The 23,319-nt window shown below is 43.7% G+C and overlaps 1 protein-coding gene across 3 annotated transcripts in view; it reads right to left on the bottom strand.

Moving 5' to 3' along the window:
* Positions 1–23,319, bottom strand: part of SEL1L (SEL1L adaptor subunit of ERAD E3 ubiquitin ligase) — a 132,917-nt gene that overhangs the window by 76,122 nt on the left and 33,476 nt on the right. For all 3 annotated transcript variants that reach the window (XM_029597721.1, XM_029597720.1, XM_029597722.1), the window contains exons 6-9: positions 18,349–18,511; positions 4,104–4,157; positions 3,956–4,015; positions 2,230–2,311 (exon numbers count right to left, since the gene is read on the bottom strand). In XM_029597721.1, the coding sequence (XP_029453581.1) occupies positions 2,230–2,311; positions 3,956–4,015; positions 4,104–4,157; positions 18,349–18,511 (359 nt within the window). The remainder of the gene's footprint in view (positions 1–2,229; positions 2,312–3,955; positions 4,016–4,103; positions 4,158–18,348; positions 18,512–23,319) is intronic.

Below are 23,319 nucleotides of genomic sequence, written 5' to 3' on the forward strand. Positions count from 1 at the left end.
ACTTTTATAATTACAAATTTTTCCAAAAAGACTCATCTGAGAGCAGATTCCTAGCTCTGGAAGTTCTCCTTTGCCAGCCCAGAACCTGTAAGCCTGGCCTCAGTGCACTCTGGGGAAATTTACATATAAAGTCAGTCTACAGAGATGTATTGATCTGTGCGTCATACTCTCACTTAAAAAGAGACAACAAGGCAAAACAATCTCCCAAGCTGAGGAAGGGCCTTTATTTTTTCAGTGTGAGGGCTGCAAAAATGGATTGCCATTATTTAAGATGTCTTTATTACTGTTAGAATATGGATGAAAGAAGCCTCAGTCCATCAAGTTTAACTTTCCTTAAATTAACCATGTTTGGTGCAGTATATTTGCAGTGATCTACCACCAAGTATAAATCCACAGAATATTGTATTCCCTAAGTAAAATGTCCCTTTCCTGACTCTAATGTAAGCTGAAGGGTCTACATTAGCACCCACTAACCAGAATAGTCATCAAAGCAGAACATTTAATAACGCCACTTGGATTTCAGAGAATTTGGTATATGGTCTCGTCCATATTATAATTACAGGTTACAGAAGGACAAGGTGTGCAAAAAGCCCAAGTTATCTACGCCTACCTGGTATAAAAATGTCATGGAGAAAGGACATCTATGAGAGGATGTTAACAATGAGTTTACATGCACTCCCCAAAGTGCGAGGAATGCTAGAAATGACTGAAATAATTCTGAAGGTTTCAGCTCAAGGGCTCTTCAGAATTGGCTATATTCTAAGTCAGTAATGAAGTGGCATATGGATTCTGCTGAAAAAAGGGATCAATCAGCAACTGCTTTACATGTGCATACGGTATACAAAAGGGAAGAAATATAACTAAGTCCAGATATCTTCTAATTCGTGTGTATTTTGTCTTTGTATTCAGAGCGGCAACTCCACTGTTTTTAAGAACAATATACCTACGGGTCAATTCCTCAGACTTCGCCAGCTTTGTTCTTCAAAAACAGACTTTTTACACAAAGCTAAGCAGATGACACAGCAGTTCAGGGAGAGGGGATACCCTTATAAAGTGGTTAGGAAAGCATTTAAACATGCCTTAAATGTAAACAGATTTGTTATTTTTAACGCGTACTTCATCCACGGATACTATGACTAACTGTATTTTGCCTTTTTCCACTTCAAGTAGATCCATGACAAATATTGTTCTTAAAACATTGGAATGATCTCTCTTTAAATAGGATTTTTCAGGGTCCTTTAAGATTCACTTACCGCAGGGGGAGAAATTCGAAAGATATGTTAGTTCATTCGAACTTTAATTACAGAAGCCCTGACCAATCTTCTGTTGGTCTTCACAAACCTTGCGGACAATGTATAGTCTGCTCACACACTGACACTATGTCTAGTTTTCAACATCCATCACAACACAAGATGTACTATTTAAGAGGATTATCTGATTGTACTACTCAAGGTGTTTACGTCATCCAATGTCCCTGTCCAAAATTATACGTAGGGAAGACCTCTCGCATGGTAAAGACCAGGATTATTGAGCCTCGTGAAAATGCCCCCCTTGTGGAACATTGGACCCAGCTTACACATTCTATCACTGATTTATTTTTCTTTGTTTTGGAAGTAGTGGATTGTTCATCCCGGGGAGGGGATTACTCTGAATTTTAATACGCAAGGAATAGAGGTGGATTCACACTCTGGATACTGTCTCTCCTAAAGGGTTGAACAAGGAATTGGAATGGCATTTGTTTACCTAGTAACATTAGCCTTCCGCTCTGATTGGTTCCTGGTTTGTGGTTTTTGATTGGTGGAACAGTTTGGCGCCTTTTTCAATAACTTTAAAGCTCCAGCGCTCCGATTCACTATGCGCTCCCCGACAAAAAGATGACTAAGATGAACACGGGTATGTTTATATTCTTAAATCTTTATGGTTTGGTTGTCTGTCTGTTTGTCCATTGTACTTAGTCCTTATTATATGTTTATTAACAGATGGTTTGTGAAATGCCTTGTCCCTCCCGACGCAGCCACAGCGAAACACGGGTCCGTGTCGGGGGACCCGATGTGATGTCATTATAAACAGTGGAGTTGCCACTCTGAATACAAAGACAAAATAAACACGAATTAGAAAATATCTGGACTAAGTTATATTTTTTCTGCACTCGTTGTGGTATACGATATTTCTGGCTGAGTGCAGTCACTGCTCATATTTACTCTGAAATATAAAAGGGAAGAGCCATACCATGATTTGCCACAAGACGATAGTGAGTGAGAGCAGATTCACAGCTCTGGAGGACTCCTATTCCAGCCCAGTACCTGTAACCCTGGGAAAAAATGCAAAGGAGGAGTTTATTGTGCAACTTCATTGAATTTCAGAAATGGCGTATGCAGAGTTTGTAAGCATATCCCTATAATCAAAAAATGTTATGGCATCTTTGTTCACCCCAGGAAGAGATCTTCAGTGTACCTGTCAATGTTTGTTTTTTTATGTTAATTCCTACATAATGTTTGTGTTAGGTTCACCTGTATCTGTAGTTACTAGTGAGGTGTTGGGGGAAGGCTTTATCCACTGTTCAATTGCAACACCTAGTACTCACACTTAGGACTCGTGTTAGCCAAGTTCTGGAAGGAGCTGTAGTTAGTGGTCAAGGATTGGACTCAAGTGGGAAGGGAAGATACAATAAGGGGGAGAAAAACCTTTTTATAGTTTTGAATGATGGTTTATTGTGCTATAGCCCAGTAGAGGCTGGTTCTGATTGAGTTGGAAACCCAGAGCAGGAGGAGGAAACTACTAGGCAAAAAAAAAAAAAAAAAAAAAAAAATAGATGTCGTCATTGATTCTGGAAGAGATCTACAATCTGCCAGATGGTCCCAACTCCTGGAACAAGCAGCCCAGTGTGAGACAGAGAAGACCCTGCAACTTATTCATGTTTTTCCAAAAATAAAATCCCTACTGCCCTAAGGGGATATGGCTCAGCCCATGGGCTAGCGGCAATGATTTCAATACCTCGCCAGATAATGCTGCTTTAGCACTAAGAGTGCTTGCTCTGCTGATGCTGGATACTTGGCTGATATGTGACATGCTGCTGCGGCTGAAATGGTCAATTAAACCTTAAGTGATTTTACAAATTAAAAAAAGATCCCCCACAGAAAAAGAACTTTGCTAAAAGTGGCACATTTAGCAACCTTAAGAGGAGAGCTTCTCAGAGATAAACGGCTGTAGGGCAATGCCCTGCCTCGCCTGCCAGCAGCTAGCTGCTTCTCCGACACGCTCAAAAGATTTGCAGAGATCAAATATCAAATCAACAATTTAGTATGTACTATTTCTTTTTTTTTTTTTTTTTATAAAGTTGATCTAGTCAAAGGCTTCTCTCAGAAATCAAACCTGTTGGGAGAAATACCCAGGAAATTTAGATAAAATCAGGACCGCAGGTTATGCTCTCTCAATCTGCTGGAGTCAGAGAAATACTGAGGGATCGCAGGTGGCACACCAGGTTATATGGGGGGTACTTTTCAGCTTTTCTCTGACTCCATCTGCTGGAAGGGAGGCATAACCCAGCAGTCTGGACTGATCCTGGTACGTACAGGGAACATAGTGATTGCATTTAACCCTCGGTGCATTATTTTCCATGCGGGAGGCAGGAGGTGCAAACGCTTGTGGGTACTTTGCAAGCTAACATTTTAAAGTGAAAATACAGGCATACATTTGCTTTGAAACAGTGCAAAGTCCCTCACAGACTTGGCCTCAATGTAGGACAGTCTGAAAAGCGCCCCCTCTAGTACTGTTAGTCCTCTCTAAGCCAGGTTAAAGCATTTCTTGGGCAGTGCAATCACTCGGAATTTGGCTTTGTGCCTCACAAAGCGCCCAAGATGCCACCTGGCAATCGCTCCATGAAATCCTCTGACTGAATGAACTCCCAAAGTGCTTTGAAATGATATCCTAGGAGCTGTGAAGAGATATCACTTACTAAAATCATATGCGCTAGCAGGTTTCCTCCCAGGGCTCCAAATGTGTAGTACACCAATGCCTGTAAAGGGGCAGGAGAAATTCGTAAATTTCCCATCTGTATTGCAATTACAGCAAACAAAGCAGGAAGAAAGATGCACTGGAACTACCTTAGCCTGACTGGAATTGACGCCCAGTCCGGAGGAATACAGAAATCCTAGAGCCTGAAATGACAACATTAAAAACACACACTTGAGACATTCTTGTAAGATCTATGACACTCCAGTGTATACTTCAGGTATTTTAGCAATGACAAGGAAAACAGGTACTTGCTCTTCTAACAATATTTATGAAATGGCCAAAAGCCACCTTATGAAACAAGGATGCTTATCAAGCTACAAGCCCCGCAAGTCATCCCTACTTATCAAGGCAGTAGGAATACCACCAGTCCTTTTTCCACCTGCTGCCATGCTCCAAACAAGAAAAGGCTAATTTATATAAATGTTCTGCTTCTTCACTCTTCACCCCCAGCCTGTTTAGGCAAAAGCACTTACACAATACATACAAGCTTGGAGAAGAGCGGGAGAAGCTGAAGAGTGATCCATGCAGTACGTTATATTTACATATTCTGTACTGGGCCCCATCTCATGTGTGTGAAATGAAAGCAAATCTCCCTTCTCAGAGATTTTTTTTTTTAAACAGAAATGAAAATATAAGAACATAAGAAATTGCCCTGCTGGGTCAGAGCAAGGGTCCGTCAAGCCCAGCATCCTGTTTCCAACAGAGGCCAAACCAGGCCACAAGAACCTGGCAATTACCCAAACACTAAGGAGATATGATTGCTTGTATGTGCCTTGTCACAATAATTTGCATATATACAGCACCTCTCTCATTCTTGAGCTGTGTTTTCTTTAGAATATTAAAAATCATTTATGTGCATAAACAGTGATTTACTCTGAAAGCTGCTTTCTTATGATGCTGATAAAGCACATGCTTGCCATATTCCATAATGTGGCACTTTTATCCGCATTTCAGGGGCCTGCTTCGGGTGGGATAAGATAATGACATGCGTAGACTGGATTTTCAAATGCAGGTGGGTTATTTTCCATAGAGGGGATAATTTTATAAAATGGGCATGGTGGGGTAAAATCTGTGCATCTCTTTTTCGCACAGATTTTAACCCCATCTTTTCAAAGCAAGCTTAAGTGCATAAGTTTGCTTTGAAAATTCTGGTGTAAATGGGCTGATATGCACAGAGATTCACCTGCACAAGCTACACTTGCTCTATCTAGGGCATACTTACCGGTACCTGCACACTTAAAATAGAAACATGTACTGAAAGGAGTATCTTTTTGCACAAACACCTTTTTGGTACCCTAGTATTGCAATCCTTGAATGGGCGGGCAGATGGCACCCTAACTCCTGCTGAGCTCTGCAGTATCTGGCAGCTAGGACTGAACAGATTAACTTGCCATGAACCCCAAAGTAAGGCCTGGAATGCACACGTCCCCAGGTTCCACAAAGTGGTGCAACATTCTGTACTGCTGCCAGGGAGTCTGTGCCTTCACCTTTCAGTGCCTTGTACTGCTGCCAGGGAGTCTGTGCCTTCACCTTTCAGTGCCTTGTACTGCTGCCAGGGAGTCTGTGCCTTCACCTTTCAGTGCTTGCACTGTACCGGCCTTAGAATGATCTACCCCAGAACTTGCCAGAAATCCCAGCCATGGCTGGGAGATCAGAGAAAACAGAAAGAGGGCCAATCACAATGAACAAACAGTGGTATAAACAAAATCTCCCACAGAAAGGACCACCATAGGTATAAAGCAGCTGTATCATAGGCCTTTTTTTTTTTTTTTTTACTTATTGTTAAAACCAAAACCCGGGGAGAGCCAAGATGGCGGCTTACCACAGACTTTGCACCGCCTGGCTACTGCTTCCAGTTTCCTCTTCGGGCTCAAACGCCTTTACCAAAGCCGTCTAAGAGGAAGGGGAAGGTAAGAACTTTTCCCTTGGATCCCCTTCCTCTGACTGGGCAGCCAATGATCTTGCAATGTTTGTCCGCGGCTCCTGGTTTGGGGACTTCGGATTCAGCTGCCATGGTTGAGTGGTGGAGAGCTTACCCCGGCTTTGCAGGAGGCAGCGTTGAGTTACCGCCGGCTGCAGTCCATAGCAGCTTGCTGCGTTGAGTCTCGAAGTGGTATCTCAAGCAGCGGACGCCGAGGGAGCAGCCCCATTATTTCCCCCTGTGCTGAGAGCTTCTACGATCTTTGCCAGTGGTTCGGACTCCCTCCCGCTTGGTAAGAGTCCCCAGGAGGGGGTTGGAGGTGAGGAAATAGCGGCTTGGACTCGGTCCTTTGAGGGAGTTCTTTCTCAAACTCAGAAACCTCCGGTGGTAACGCTGGAAACGTGAGATCTTGTTTCCATGATGGGCAAAGCTTTTTCAGAATGCTCCTCAAAGATCAATGCTGTGTCTCAGCAAGTTGATTCTCTTTATACATCAAACAGGAATGTCATCAAAAATGTAAACAATTTGAAGAAGAAACCCATGCAGAGGAGGAGTACAGAATTCTTTAATTCAAGACAGCAGTTCATTGAATAGAAGAATAGAATTTATAGAGAACAGATTGAGGCATCTAAATCTTCGATTGCTGAACTTTCCAAGGATTGTGGGAGAGCTACCGCGATTAACCCTTGAAATTTTCCCCAACTCCTGCCTTGGATAAGGTTTATTTTTTACCATCAAGCCCAGGCTCTCGAACTGAATTACCTGCTGATATGGAAAATTTGAAGGACTCTCTTGAGTCATCTAATTGTGAAGTGCTAGAACGAGCTACACTTTTGGTATCTTTTTTTCTCTGATAGTGATTTAAGTTCAGTAATGAAAAAGTATTTCAGGAAATCTACTGTACCATTTATGGGACAAACTAAATATATTCCCGGATTTGGCTAAGGTTACACAAGAAAGAAGGCAGGGCTTCCTGGCATTGCGTCAGGAAACCCTAGCCATGTGGGCAAGCTTCTTTCTGAGATATCAGTGTAAATGCATAGTTAAATATAATAGAGATAGCTTTGTTTTCTTTTCACCTCAGCAACTTAAAGATCTTTATTGATTCAGGAAGATGTTTTCATCCAGAAAACGTGAAGTTTAAGTGACATCCAATATATATTTTGGGAGTCGTAGTAAGTTATGTCTTTCCTTTTTGTGAGTTTTCCTTTATATCTCCATATGTGGCTGATCTCCCCTACTGGTTGTGGTCTAATGGATACTGCAAATTATTGTGTTTTGGAATTGTTTCCTTACCCTTTTCTTTTGTGATTAGCTTGTATCATGTTTCTGAAACAAAATGGATACTTTGTGTAAATTTTCTTTTAAATTTCAATAAATAAAAAAACAAACACACAAAAAACCCCATTTAGGAAACAAATACAATTTAAAAAATGCCTGACATGGCCATGTTATGACTAACGCCTGCATCAGGGGCTGCACTTTTAATCTAAAAAATACAGAGCTCACGCGACGTCGTGAGAGCAGAGAGATGTGATCCGCTGCTCTCCTGGGCCCATATCCACCGCCCACCTACTTTAACCGCTGAAATTGCCTGCAAAACGTTACTTTTCAGTACAGGAACAACTACTGACCTCCAATATCTAACTTGAAGGCACAGATCTAACTCCAATATCTAACTTGAGGCCGCCGCGACAGGTCAAAGAAAAAGAAAAGCCGAAACAGAGTTCCCCAAAAATGGCCGACGGCAGGGTGGAGGGAATGCCGGAGGCAGCCCAGGCGATGGCGATTCAAGATTTAAAGGCCATAGTTGTGGCCGCTTTGGAACCAGAGTTTCAAAAGCTGGCTGACAAAATAGACGATGTTTCTGCTTCCATAAACGGGCATGGGGAAATGCATGATCGAGGCAGAGCAGCCCATATCTGACATGCAGGACGGCCTCACCAGTACTAAATCAGAGCTGCAGGGCCTGCTGGCCCGACACGAGGAGCGGATTGAAGTTCTAGAAAACCGCTCCCGCCACAACAATCTACAGCTGGGAGGCATACCGGAGATGGTGGAAGATCGTAAACTGGCGCCATTTCTAGAAACCTGGCTTTACAAGGAGCTGAATATGGAAAGTAAATACAGCGGTCTGCGCATTGAACGCGCACATAAGGTGGGCCCACGCAGGGAGAACACTGACCGGCCTAGAGAGGTCATTCTCAGACTCCTTAATTTTGCCCAAAAAGTGGAACTACAACAGGCACTCAGAGCTGGGAAAATTCTCATGTATGAAGGCAAGAAAGTCCTAGTGTTTCAGGACTACTCTGCTAAAGATTCCGCTCTCCGCAAGGAATTTTCTCCTCTTTGTTCTCAGATGTATCAACTGGGCCTTAAACCAGCGCTTTTATATCCGACCAGGCTCAAAATCACTCATGGAGGAGAAACCAAATGGCTAAACACAGTGCAGGAAGCTAAAAAATTCTTAACTACATTCATTTCAGCACAAACCCCCAACATGAGGACATGACGCGAACGCCAGATCAGGCTGGGGCAGGGCCAGTTGAACTTAATGCTGAAATGCAAGACCCTGGCATATATGCCCCATATTTCTTTCTTTCTTTTTTTTTTTTTTTTTTTTTATTAACTATCCACAAAAAACCTAATCTTGACCCCACCACCCTCTCCAACTTCAGACCCATTTCCAACCTTCCCCTCCTCGCTAAAACTCTAGAAAAGCTTGTTAACTCTCGCCTTTCTGACTACATTGAACAGCATAACATTCTACCCCCCATGCAACATGGCTTTCGAAAGCACCTGAGCACCGAAACCTTACTCCTCTCCCTTACTGACACCATTATCAAGGGAACTGACACTAGTTCCTCTTACCTCCTTGCTATGTTAGACATCTCTGCAGCTTTCGATACCATCAACCACACCATCCTCCTTAACATCCTCAACAGTATTGGTATCACTGGAATTGCACTCTCCTGGCTGAAATCCTATCTACATAATCGCCAATTCACAGTTCTCCTTGATAACGAATCTGATGCCAACAAACTGGATCAGGGCGTTCCCCAGGGCTCTTCTCTTTCCTCTACCTTATTTAACCTCTACATGCTTCCTCTCACCACCCTCCTCACTAATCTTGGCATCAAACACTTCATCTACGCAGATGATGTACAAATCCTCTTCCCCTTCTCTGACTCTCTAAACTCAGCTCTCCAAAACTGGGAATCATGCCTGACCGCTATCAAACTCCTCACTGACATGCATCTTGCTCTCAACCCTCAAAAGACTGAACTCCTTATTTCCTCTAAACTACCCCTTCCTTCTCCTCCCCTATCCTACTCCTCCACTACCTTCCACCCACATATCCGTAACCTTGGTGTTCTCCTTGATAATCAACTCTCATTCAAACCCCACATCAAAGCTATTTTAAGTGACTGCTACTTTAAACTACAAACTATCAGAAAACTCAGACCCCTCCTGCACTTCTCTGACTTTCGCACAGTACTTCAATCTATCATCCTTTCCAAAATCGATTACTGTAATGCTCTCCTCCTCGGCCTCCCCTCCAGCCACACCAAACCTTTACAACTCCTACAAAATGCTGCCGCACGTATCCTCACCAACACTAGAAAAAGAGATCACATCACTCCTACCCTCTTTGATCTCCACTGGCTACCTATCCAATCACGTATCCTCTTCAAAACGCTATCCCTCATTCACAAAAGTATCACTAATGAAAACTTCAATTGGCTCTGCCCCCCACTCCTTCCTCGCACCTCCACTAGATCCACACGTCCTGCCCTCCAAGGAACACTCCGTTCCCCCTCTATCAAACCCTATTAGCTAATTCATACAATGAACAGAGCCTTCTCCCTCGCTGCCCCCACTCTTTGGAACTCGCTCCCTCCAGATCTCCGCACAGAAACATCCACACCAAAATTCAAAAAGAAACTAAAATCTTTGCTCTTTCAACAAGCCTACCCTCCCTCTACTCCCTCCATATAATGTATGAAATCCATTTGTCCAGATGACTGTTTGGCTCTCTTGTAAATATGCTTTCTTGTATATATACACTGTACATTAGTTCACAACTATTATAATTATTGTTTACTCTCTCTCTCGCAATACCTTTGCTCTTGTAATGCCTTGCAACTTTAATTGTTATAGTTACTGTTCTATGTAAAGGCTCTGCCTACCATGTTTTGCGTTAAATGTACACCAATACGACGTGCAAACGGTCATCGGTATATAAAAAACGTTAAATAAATAAAATAAATAACTTGGTACGATCTTTTAGAACAAGACCACAGCGGGGGTAGCCTCCTCCGTGCGGACTCAATCAGGTTTGGATGTCAACAAACGTACTGATGGTTACATATATACTGGCACCGGTTGTTTAACTATTTTTGAAGTCATGTTTTTGGGTTAGCATGTTGTTCATTACTCTGTTACTTGATATGTGAGACCTCTGGGAATGTATAAAGTCTCATATATGGGGCGCACAGTGGTCATGTACAAAGGGTAGTGGAGGGGAGGCCTGGTGGCATCTGGAGTGATCTCCCCCACTTCCGTGAATGATGGGTAGATATGAAGGGGGATGCAGGGACAGGGAGGGGGCATCATTTGGGAAGGTTGAGGGAACATTAGCAATACTGACAGTTTTTGTATGCAGGGCTCATGTTTGCACATGTAGCTTGAGGGGCTTAGCCTTGTGGGAGCTGAAATGGGGGGGGAGTCTAGGCTGGGCAGTCCCCCTTACAATGGAGAATGATGTCTAGCAGATCTTGCCCTGGGTAACACATAATTGTTCTTATGGTACCCAGGAAACTAAATTTTATTTCTTGGAATGTTTGAGGCATAAACTCTGTTATTAAGCGCTCCAAATTTTTTACTGCATTAAATAGGCAACATGCGGATATCGCATTTTTGCAGGAAATGCATTTGAGTGCAGAGGAGCATCGGAAACTTAAGAGAGGGTGTGCGGAAGAAGTAAAGTATTCCTCGGCTTCCACGTGCTCACCTGGGGTGGCCATACTGGTTAGGAAAAACGTCCCACTTGTGATAAAATAAGAAAAATCGCAGACCCGTCTGGCTGCTACCTGATTTTATTTCCAGAATTATACCGTAAATCACTAATTCTCTGCAATGTACGTGCACCAAATTCCTATAATCACGACTTTTTTACATCTTTAAATTCCCAGCTCTGTCCGCATATGGCTGACTGCATGATAGTGGGAGGCGATTTTAATTGGATATGGGATCCAGCTACGGACAAATCAAAACCCTCACATATAAGAACATGCCATGCTGGGTCAGACCAAGGGTCCATCAAGCCCAGCATCCTGTTTCCAATAGAGGCCAAACCAGGCCACAAGAACCTGGCAATTACCCAAACACTAAGAAGATCCCATGCTACTGATGCAATTAATAGCAGTGACTATTCCCTAAGTAAACTTGATTAATTAACCTGGCTTTTCAAGCAGGCATTCAAATGAATAACCCTAACCTTCTCCAACCTTCCTTATATAGAAACATAGAAATGACGGCAGAAGACGACCAAATGGCCCATCCAGTCTGCCCAGCAAGCTTCACTCATTTTTTCTCTCATACTTATCTGTTTCTCTTAGCTCTTGGTTCTATTTCCCTTCCACCCCCACCATTAATGTAGAGAGCGGTGATGGAGCTGCATCCAAGTGAAATATCTAGCTTGATTAGTTAGAGGTAGTAGGGGTAGTAACCGCCGCAATAAGCAAGCTACACCCATGCTTATTTGTTTTTACCCAGATTATGTTATACAGCCCTTATTGGTTGTTTATCTTCTCCCCTGCCGTTGAAGCAGGGAGCTATGCTTGATATGCGTGAAGTATCAGTTTTTTTCTTCTCCCCTGCCGTTGAAGCAGGGAGCTATGCTGGATATGCGTGAAGTATCAGTTTTTTTCTTCTCCCCTGCCGTTGAAGCAGAGAGCTATGCTGGATAGGCATCGAAAGTGAAGTATCAGACACATTTGGTTTGGGGTAGAAACCGCCGTAACAAGCCAGCTACTCCCTGCTTTGTGAGTGTGAATCCTTTTTTCTTCTCCCCTGCCGTTGAAGTTATGCTGGATATGCGTGAAGTATCAGTTTTTCTTTTCCCCTGCCGTTGAAGTAGAGAGCTATGCTGGAAATTCGTGATGTATCAGTCTTTCTCCCATGCCGTTGAAGCAGAGAGCCATGCTGGATATGCGTCGAGAGTGAAGTATCAGGTACATTTGGTTTGGGGTAGTAACCGCCGTAACAAGCCAGCTACTCCCCGCTTTGTGAGTGCGAACCCTTTTTTCTTCTCCCCTGCCGTTGAAGCAGAGAGCTCTGCTGGATGTGTGAAGTAACAGTTTTTCTTCTCCCCTGCCATTGAAGCAGAGAACTATGCTGGATATGCATTGAAAGTGAAGTATAAGAATGGAGTGATCAATCTAGTTGAAAGGCATCAGGAATAGAGGAAGGTGGAGGTAGTAATTTGGTTATTTGGTTTGGGGTAGTAACCGCCGTAACAAGCCAGCTACTCCCATCTTTGTGAGTGCAAATCCTTTTTTCCACATTTCCTCTTGCTGTTGTAGCTTAGAGCGATGTTGGAGTCACAGTAACCATGTGTATGTTTATTGAATAAGGGTATTATCTCCAGGCAGTAGCCATCATTCTGGCGAGTCACCTACTCTTCATTGGCGGCCTCTTGACTTTATGGATCCACAGTGTTTATCCCACGCCCCTTTGAAGTCCTTCACAGTTCTGGTCTTCACCACTTCCTCCGGAAGGGCATTCCAGGCATCCACCACCCTCTCCGTGAAGAAATACTTCCTGACATTGGTTCTGAAAGGCTGTTGGAACGATATATACACATCGTTCCAACAGCCTTTGCCTCTAATTTCCCGTTACCCCCCCAATGACTTTCTCTCAATGTTCATATCAAGTCAAAGCGACGCACCCTATAAATGTAAATAGCTTTCCAGGTCTTTTCTTGCTTATGTAATTATGTTTTTACATTTGTTTATATAATTTATTATAATTATGCTTTCCATACATAGCTCCTCATTTGGTTTTGGATACCTTTTAGAGTTAATACCCTGAGCTCCTTGTTCATTGTAAAGCCTGTTGCTGCATTGTTTTTCCTGTAAACCGATAAGATGTTCCCAACGATTGTCGGTATATAAAAATGTTAAATAAAATAAATAGCAGTTAATGGACTTTTCTTCCAAGAACTTATCCAAACCCTTTTTTAAACCCAGCTACACTAACTGCACTAACCACATCCTCTGGCAACAGATTCCAGAGCTTAATTGTGCGTTGAGTGAAAAATAATTTTCTCCAATTAGTCCAAAATGTGCTACTTGCTAATTTCATGGAATGCCCCCTAGTCTATTCGAAAGTGTAAATAACAGATTCACATCTATTCATTCAAGACCTCTCATGATCTTAAAGACCTCTATCTTATCCCCCCTCAGCCGTCTCTTCTCCAAGCTGAACAGCCCTAACCTCTTCAGCCTTTCCTCATAGGGGAGCTGTTCCATTCCCCTTATTTGGTAGCCCTTCTCTGTACCCAATCGTCTGTAAGGAAGAACTGGGGCAAAGCTTGCCCTCCCATGGCAACCCCTTCCTTTCCTTAGTCTTCTTTTTTTTTAAACAAACTTTAAACAGGGAATCAAATAAAAATTAACACTTCCCTTAAAAGACCAGCAGTAGGCTGTTCCTCCTTCAGGGTAAGGAAACTGGAACCTCCTGCTTTCTATCCTGTCCAGCGACAAAGGACCAAGCAACAAAAGATCTCCAACCTCCTGCTCGTCCACCTAACAGGGGGGGGGGGGGGGGAGAATAGCCCCTCCAGGACGTAACGACCCCCTGGGAGGCAAGCAAACCTGGATGTTTAAAAAAAATAAAAATAAACCTCAATCTCAGACTGCAGGCTTTGCACCTGCTGGAGACAGAGAAATACAGATCAATACTGAGGAACTGCAGGTGGCACCTTGTGTTAAGTGGCAGTAAAACTGTCCATCTGCTGGAGGGGAAGCAAAACCCAGGAGTCTGGACTGATCTGGGTATGTACAGGAACTAATCAGCAAACCTTCACTGCTGCCATCTCCCTCTCCTGGGAGTTCACCTATTCTGCTGCACTGCAGTGCTCAGTGATAAAAATACATACTCTTCAGTGCAGAAATAAACAAAAATAAAAACGAGTGAAAAACATTGCATTTAAATTGCCCTCTTTTACCAAAAGGATTAAACAGTCTTAGAAAATATTACCTACCACCAAACAGGGTCATTCTTTATTCTGCGATGTGCCGGTATTGCGATAGTATTAATCTAATTAGGGGATGGGGAGGAGTGTGGGCGGGGTTTGGGCAGAGTTCTCCCAGCAGCACTGTGGGCAATAATTACAACTTTTCCCATGGCGCTATGGGGGAGATAGTGTGCGGCACAGCCTGCGGCAGGGGAAATTGGAGCACCGTGATGCGGCCGGTTGCCCACTATTGTCCCCGCTTCTTTTTTGATGAATCTAGGGGAAAATTAAAAGTACTGCCATGCAAAAAAGAACCGAAGACTCATTCTCTAGACACCACTTTCAAACCACATCATGTGGCAATGCTTCTCCAAATGTATTGCAACAGAAACAGTTAAATCCCTTAGAAAGCAAATAAATTGCAATTGGTATACTCAGACTTCGGTTTTCCTCACTTTTTTAAATTTAGAGAGAGACAAATTCCTTGTATCTTTTACCCCTAGTCTTCCTTTTCTTTTTTGCTCTTTTTTCTGATTTACCCTTCCCCTCCTTTCCACCCCTCCTCCCTCTTAATTTCTTCCTTAGGTATTGGTACCCACCAGTCTTGGAAATATAGTGCTCCTGGTTTAACTGAAGTGACAGATGGCATAGGTAGATTTGATATTGTCAGAGTTAGGCCTAGAGGGACGACCTCTGGAAGCCGGAGGGAAATATCTCCTTGGTTTATATGCAGGCCTCTTGGGAGTCTCTTCTGAAAGATCTCTTGGAAGAGGAAGAGTAATCAAAAGGTACTAAGGAGAGTTGGCTGAGAGTCTCATGGTGGTCCTTGAGCTGCGCCACTGTTTCTTGAATCTTTTCCCCGAAAAGATTATCACCAGCACATGGTAAGTCAGCTAACTATCCTGTACATCTGGTCTGAGGTCTGAAGATTTGAGCCAGGCCAATCTTCTTGCTCTTATTTCTGCTGCAGAGACTCTAGAGGCAGTGTCGAAGATGTCATATGCAGCACGGACCTCATGCTTGCCAGCATCAAGTCACCGACTTTTTGAGCAAGGGTATACAGCTGGTCTTGAAGATGTTCTGGAAGAGATTCAGAAAAATCTTGGATCTTTTTGAACAGGTCCCTATTATACTGTGTCATGTATAATTGGTAGAAAGCAATGCGAGAAATTAGCATTGAACCATGAAATACACATCTGCCCAATGCATCCAGGAACTTTTGTTCTTTTCCTGGAGGTATAGAAGAATGAGGCTTGGACAGTCTTGCTCTTTTCTGGGCTGACTCCACAACCACCGAGTGATGATCTAGCTGTGATCGTTGAAAGCCAGGAGCTGAATGTACTAAGTAAGTTGCATCTGTCTTGCGATTGACAGGAGGTACAGAACCTGGATGCTCCCAACTTCTTTTCAATAGATCAATAAGGATCTCATGTACTGTAATAGACATGATTTCCTTAGGAGCATCAATGAACTGGAGTACTTCCAGCATCTTATGCCTGGAGTCCTGAAATGGAATTGTTTCAGACATCTTTCATTAATTTTATAAAGGAGATAAGTCCTCTGGAGGAGAACGTCTTCTTTCATCAGGAGCAGAGGGCTGTGAAGGTAGATCATCAGTGTCCTGGGACCTGTCATCGGACCAGGGATCATAAGGCTCGTCACCAGCTCCTATGGGATCAGATGGGAGAAACTGTGCTAATCCTGAAGGTCCAGGCCTAGGCATCTATGGAATCGGAGGTGGGACTGAAGGCATCGACGGGGGCACAGATGGAATTGGTGACATCAATGGACGCGTTGGTGGCAGCACTCCAGAGGGTGGAATGGAGATCGGTGTTTCTTCTTCATCTGATAAGGGTATCTGTGTGGAAGGAATTGGGGCCACCGGCTTCCTCGGATCCACCGGTGGAAGGGCACTGATTAATGCATCCATTCTAACCAGTAGCGGAGCTAGAGCCCTGGGTATCGGGTCTGTGACCGGCTCGGGAACCAGCACAGGTATCGATGGAGGTTTGAACCTCTGGAGTGCTTTTGCGATGGCCTCTTGGATCATCCGATCCAATTCCTCACGGAAACCTGGAGCATGGAGCCCCGGTTCCGGAGTAGGAGGCAGCACTGGAATAGCCGGAGGGTCCACCAGTGAAACTGGAATCGCAGCTCCCGGCACCTGTCCAGGAGACCTTGGTGACCCACAGAAGAGGATGGGGCCTGTTCTGGATGGGATTTTTTTTGTCGGTGGCTCAGACGATGATGATGCCAAGGACTTGCCTGTATCAGTGGCCTGAGCTTTTCGATGGTGGTGTCGACATTTTTCACGGTGTTCTCCCCGGTCTTTTTCCCTGCAGAGAGACAGAAGGAGTAGACAACCGCGGAGTCGTCTAAGCCGGTCGGACAGCAGCGATTTCACGGTGCTGGTGCGAAGTAGACGGCACTGGTTCGGTCGACGTCGAAGCTTTCGATGGAGTCGGGGTTTTAGACCAAAAGAGATGTTCCATCTTCTCCAGTCGAGCCTTGCGACCTTTAGGTGTCATTTGGGCACATTTGGTGCAAGTTAGGACATCATGGTCGGACCCCAAACACATCACGCAGACCATATGAGGGTCAGTGATGGACATTGTTCAAGTGCAGCCAGGGCACAGACAAACCAGACTCCATGGCCTTGACAAAATTTAGCTGCGGTGCGGTCAATGGCCAGTAGGCTGCGAGGGAAAAACTCGACGGGAATCAACTGCAAGCAGATAAAAAACTTACCGTTCAACTGCGGAGTAAAGTTATCGGTAGGGGGACCCCTGTGGGGTAAAAATTTTGAAATTTTCTTGAAGAAGTTCTGTGAGGAGAATTTCTGTAAGGAATATCTGAAGAGCTCCTTAACCCGCGTGGCTACTGCTGTGCGGAAAAAAGAAGGCTGGATGCAGGGTTGCTGCTATGCTGGGCTTTGACAAAAGTTTTCCTTGATTCGGCTCCATCCTGATGTCACCCATATGTGAGGACTACCATCCTAATCTACTTTGAAGTGGCTGAAAGTTGAAATATAAAGCTAATAAATCCAATCTGAAATTCTGTTATGTATGGTCAGGTCCACCAAGTATACATGGAGATTTTAAAATCAAATCTCCACTCTTCCTCCCTGGTAAAAGTAAGCACATAAACCTGCACAGCGGCTGGAAAATTTTCCAAACCCTGTTTTACCAACGTAAAATGTTTCAAAAATTGCCCTCATAATACTTTTAAACTTTAACAGAGTTGCATTTCTAGAATGGTAAGTACTGCAGCACTTCCAAGGGACGTGGGAGAGAACCAAGTAACAATGATCCAATTTCAGCTTGGAGTAAACAGTGGAATAAGCTGGTAGAAGTCCATGTTCAAAAAGCCACTGAGCAGTTAAGATTTATTTTTAGCTGCCTATCTTTAGGGCAATTTTCAGTCGCAATCTACCTAGCTAGACTGTGGCTGAAAATTATCCTTAATTCAATTAACTGGCAGGCAGCTGAGCAGCTTACAGAAATTTTATCCCAGAGGATCCTTTCAACAAAACTCTCAGAATAGTCTCGATAGCCCTGTGTGAAGCAAGAAAAATACCATGCACAAGTGGCTGGGTTATCAAACATCACGGGTACATGGGCACTTTTCCAAGCTGTAGACAGGTGTGAAGTACAGGTACTTTTATCTGCCAAGTTTGCACTAGTTCTTAAAGGGAAATTGCACAAAACTGCCTAGAAAAAAAAAGTTATCCACAGAAGTATGTGCCTGCTTTTTCTGTGGATATTTTTATGGGCAAAACAAAATGCATGTAGTTTTAAAATGCAAAAAATGCAAGCGTGGTTGCCTCCCCCAGCCTAAGAACATGGGTAAAAATCATGCATTGTAGAACCTGCCTTCTTTTATCTGCATACAGGGTAGGCAATTTTGTAAAAGCCATTTACTTTGGCAAATAGCTTTTGAAAAATGTCCCTAAGTCACTGGAGGATATTGAAAGCTCTTTAGGAACACAACCTGTGGCACATTTATTTGGTGGTGACTGATTTCACGTGCACACTAACAGTTACACAAAGGACACACAGAGCTCCTGTTTCGCATCCTAGAATCTCAATCAAAAGCAGAAGATTAACGTGTCCACGTTCTACAGTAGTTACCAGTGGCTGTGTGTCATGGTTTACCTTTGCTATATACGTACCGTCTGACCCTTTGGTGACCCCTCTTCTGCCAATTTCTCAAACAGCTCCTTTGCTGACTTGATATTCTGCTGCAGGTGCTCTCCAAACAGCATGGCATAGGCCACTTTTTCCATGGCCTTGATGTGGTTCATGTCAGCCGCTTTCAGGAGATACTGATATGCTCTGAAAGCAAGAAAATTGCGTGACATGTTTTTTTCTATATATAAAAAGTTAAATTATATCTTACCTGGTCATTTTCTTTTCCTCAACTACTGCTAGGCCAGTCATCAATTTAGCGATTTCCTCTTCCGCTGCTGGTGAAGACAAAGACCGCACACCTCCTTAGACTTTTGCGAGATGTCAGGTCCATTATAAAAGAGTGAGGTAGCCTCCAGTAGTCTTTTGCCAGAGCTGACCCATGCCCAGTGGCCTTGGAGATGGCAGGCCGGTAAATAAGTGAAAAACAAACGAAACAGTGTGGTGAGAGGACTTAAATGACCCTCCAGATTGTGGTCCGTAGGCTAACCGACCCTTATCCCTTCCGGGACTTGTCTGTGCTCGAAATGTACTTAAAACAATTTACATGTCTGTTTTTCCTCCCCCTTTTTTTGGCTTTGCTCCTCTAAAACACAAAGAAAGTAAAGGATAGGCAAGGACAATAGAAAATATACAGACTCGAGTCCACCTACACCCCCCACCGGGGATGGGATGTACAACAAAAGAAAATGGGGATTTCTTTATCCCTGTATAAATAGCTCACCCGCCCTTGCCAGGGGGGACCTAGACTGGTCTAGCAGTAGTCAAGGAAAGAAAATTCAGGCAAGTCATCAATTTAGGGACATAGCAAAGCCACTATTTTGTTGGACAGGAGACGGCGAGTGCAGCACTTGGCACCCAGGTCCCAAACGTTGTGTGCGAGTTGGCCAGCACAGCCAATCTGTAGTGTTTCATTAAGGAATGCGAGAAGGGCCAAGTGGCCGCCTTGCAAGTTTCCTCCAGTAACACCTTTGACACTTCTGCCCAGGACGCTGCCTGGGCTCTCGATGAGTGTGCCCGCAGTCCTGGTGGAATCAACTTATCTCCCAATAGCCATGCTGATTCAATGGCCTCCTTGATCCATTTGGCCAGCATCACCTTTGGTGGCCGCTTCGCTTCTGCATGGTCTGGCAAACAGTACGAAAAGCCTGTCTGCCTTCCCGAAAGCAGTCGTGACTTTCAGGTATCTTAGCAGTGTCTGTTTGACATCCAAGTGGTGCAGCTCCCTCTTCCGCCATTCTTAAAGGCTGGTGGGGCGATAGTCTGGTTCAAATGAAACCTGGACACCACCTTCAGCAGGAAGGAGAAACTATCCTGAGCCTGACTGCATCCTCAGAGAAGTCCAAGAAAGGATCTCTACAGGAGAGTGCCTTTAGTTCAGGAGATCTGTCTTGCCAAACACACAACCACCAAGAAGGCAGTCTTCAAGGACAGATCCTTAAGGACAGATCCTTGAGGACAGTTTGCCTTAGTGGCTCAAAAGGAGGCCTTCCTAGCTATCTAAGGACCAAATTAATGGGAGGGCCGAAGGGCAGTCTGATTCACTTTACCCCTTTCAGGAAGTGACTTAAATCCAGATGTGTAGTTAAATACTTGGTCTTTATTGGGCCGCTAAAAAAGTAGATAATTATCTGTACCCTTATGGCGTTGAGGGCTAAGCAGTTATCTAGACCTCATTGGATAAAGTTCAGAATCTTTGCTATGTCTGCCTTCCAGGGCGAGTAATCCCCTTACTGACAGAAGCTTTCAAAGTACCACCATATACCAAAATAGGCCAGTGATGTAAAGATCTTTCAGGCCCTCAGCATATTGGATATTACTACTGGTTAGTATCCTTTACGGCTTAAACATGCCCTTTCAAGGGTCATGCCACAAGACAGAAAGAAGCTGGGTTTGCTAGCATCACCAGACTTTGATGCAATAGACCCTGTTCCTTCGGAAGGCATAGGAGTCTGTCTGCAATAATCTGAAGATCCTTGTACATGGTCTCCTTGGCCAATCCAATGCTATCAGGATTATCAGTGTTGGATGGCTTTCTATCCTCTTCAGAATTCTCCTGCTCAGGGACCAATGGGGGGGAACATATACAGCAGGCTCTACTCTGGTCAGGGACTAATCAATGTGACTATCCCGCAGGAGCCCAGCTCCCTCCTTCGACTGAAAAACCTGCTTGCCTTTCTGTTGATTCAAGTTGCCATCAGATCCATGGTTGGATGCACCCACTACGTGGTGATTCTGAGGAATGCCTCCTGACCGAGTTCTCACTCCCCTGGGTCCAGCTTGTTTTTGCTTAAGTTCCCTTAATATGAGCTGCTGACAGAAGGCTCAAGTTCTGTTCTGCCCAAACACAGATCAATGCTGCCTCATGGCCCAGAGTCTGACTGTGGGTCCCTCCTTGGCAATTCACATACTCCACTGCTGTGGCATTGTCTGAGAGTATCCCAACTGGGTTTTCTATTATTAGGGGATGGAAGGCTACCAGAGCTAGTCTGATGGTCCTTAACTCTAGTCTGTTTGCTGACATGCCATGCGTGCACACATGCCTCCTGCTGCAATATCCCTCCAAGCATGACTTCCCTGGATGCTCTCAGCAGCATGGGCCTCCTCCCCAGTCAGGAACACTGCCAGCCACAATGCCTCTAGCAGGCCAACATACCCCAAGATGATTTTTGGTGGGAAGGGGAACAGCAAGGGAGCAAAGCAAAAAAATTTACTCGGGGGGGGGGGGGGGGGGGAGCCCCCTCCAAGGGCTGCCATACCATAAACTCCCTTAGGGAGCTGGGAGCACTGCCTGAGCGCTCGCAGAGTTGTCTTGGGAGCAGAAGCAGCTGCAGTTCCAGGAGCCAGCAATAGGTGACACCAGGAAAGAGACCTGCTCCATCAATCCACCTCTGCTGAAGGCTGCCTACAACCACACCTCTCTTATAATGGACCTGATATCACCCGAAAGTCTGAGGAGGAGTGGTCTCTGTCTCCACCGACGGCGGAAGAGGGAATCCCTAAATTGATGACTGGTCTAGCAGTAGGATAAGGAACGGAGCATTTAATTGTACAGTGCAGCAAGAATTGTATTGGGTTCTAGAAACAGTGCCCCATCATTGTTTCACATTATATTCTGGTTGTCAGAATTTGATTTCAATTATTTAGCCTGGCCTTCTGTACGCTGAGAGGTAACCACCCCTAACATCTGATGGGCAGGTTAGGTTAGGTCAGCATCATCCAGGCAGTTTGTAAAATATTTCCACCCTGCACAGATGCAGAACATGCGTGAGAACAAGGACGTTCTTTACTGACACACCAATGTTGTGAAACTGTCAACCTATGGAGATCAAGCAAGACACAAACTTTTTATCTTTTAGAAAAAAAAAAAAAAAAAAGTAAAAAGACCTGGAGTTTTTCCTATGGTTTTCTAGATAAGAACTTGAGTATAATTTCCTGATTCTTAAGTTTCACCTTGTCTGTGGGTTACAATTTGATTTCAGACCATGACAGAATATGAAGCTGAGCGATCTAGGTGCCTTGGTGATTTTTTTTTTTTTTTTTTTTTTAAAGGGCATTGGTGTTCATTCACTAAAATTCACAACCTGCCATTTGAATGATATGCTCCAAGCGAGGCACAACCATTTTAAACAAATATAGTAATAAAATTACATATTTGTGACAAACTACAACATGCAACATAAGAACATGCCATACTGGGTCAGACCAAGGGTCCATCAAGCCCAGTATCCTGTTTCCAACAGTGGCCAATCCAAGTCACAAGTACCCAAACATTAGATAGATCTCAAGCTACTATTGCTTATTAATTACCGTAATATCAGGTTATGGATTTAACCTCTAGGAACTTATCCAAACCTTTTTTAAACCCAGTTACACTAACTGCTGTAACCACATCCTCTGGCAATGAATTCCAGAGCTTAACTATGCACTGAGTGAAAAAAAAAATTCTTTGATTTGTTTTAAATGAGCTACTTCCTAACTTCATGGAGTGCCCCCTGGTCCTATTATTTGAGAGAGTAAATAACTGATTTACAGTAACTCATTCAAGTCCCTTCATGATTTGGTAAACTTATCATATACCCTCTTCAGTCATCTCTTCTCCAAACTGAACAGCCCTAACTCTTTAGTCTTTCCTCATAGGGCAGTCATTCCATGCCCCTTATTTTGGTCGCCCTTCTCTGTACTCTCTCTACTGCAGCGATATCCTTTTTGAGGTTCAGTTACCAGAATTGCAGTCTCACCATGGAGCAACACAGAGCATTATGACATCCTCCATTTTATTTTCCCATTCCCTTCCTAATAATTCTTAACATTGTTTGCTTTTTAGATCGCTACAGCACACTGGGCCAACAGTTTCAATATACTATTTATTTATTTATTTTTAATTTTTATATACCGATGTTCCTGTAAAGAATACATATCGCACCGGTTTACAAGGAACTGAACAGTCGCCTCCAGGGCGGAAATACATTAAAAACAGTCGCCTCAAGGCAGAATACATTAACACAAGTATACAGGAAAACTATTAAAAGAGAACTTTCATAAACTCAATTAAATGTAACTGTGAACCATAAATCAGGAACATATGTACATAAATCAGGAACATAAGAACATATGTACATATATACTATCCACTACGATGCCTAGATCTCTTTCCTAAGATAGAACTTAATATTGTGTAACTACAGCAAGGGTTATTTTTCCATATATGCATTACTTTGCACTTGTCCACATTAAATTTCATCTGCCATTTGGACGCCCATTCTTCCAGTCTCACAAGGTCCTCCTGCAATTCATCACAATCCACTTGAGATTTAACTACTCTGCATAATTTTGTGTCATCTGCAAATTTGATCACCTTACTCATTGTACCCCTTTCCAGATCATTTATAAATATATTGAAAAGCAGTGGTCCAAGTACAGATCCTTGAGGCACTCCACTGTGAAAACTGACC

This window comes from Rhinatrema bivittatum, chromosome 4 (genome assembly GCF_901001135.1).
Source record: "Rhinatrema bivittatum chromosome 4, aRhiBiv1.1, whole genome shotgun sequence".
Taxonomy (NCBI): domain Eukaryota; kingdom Metazoa; phylum Chordata; class Amphibia; order Gymnophiona; family Rhinatrematidae; genus Rhinatrema; species Rhinatrema bivittatum.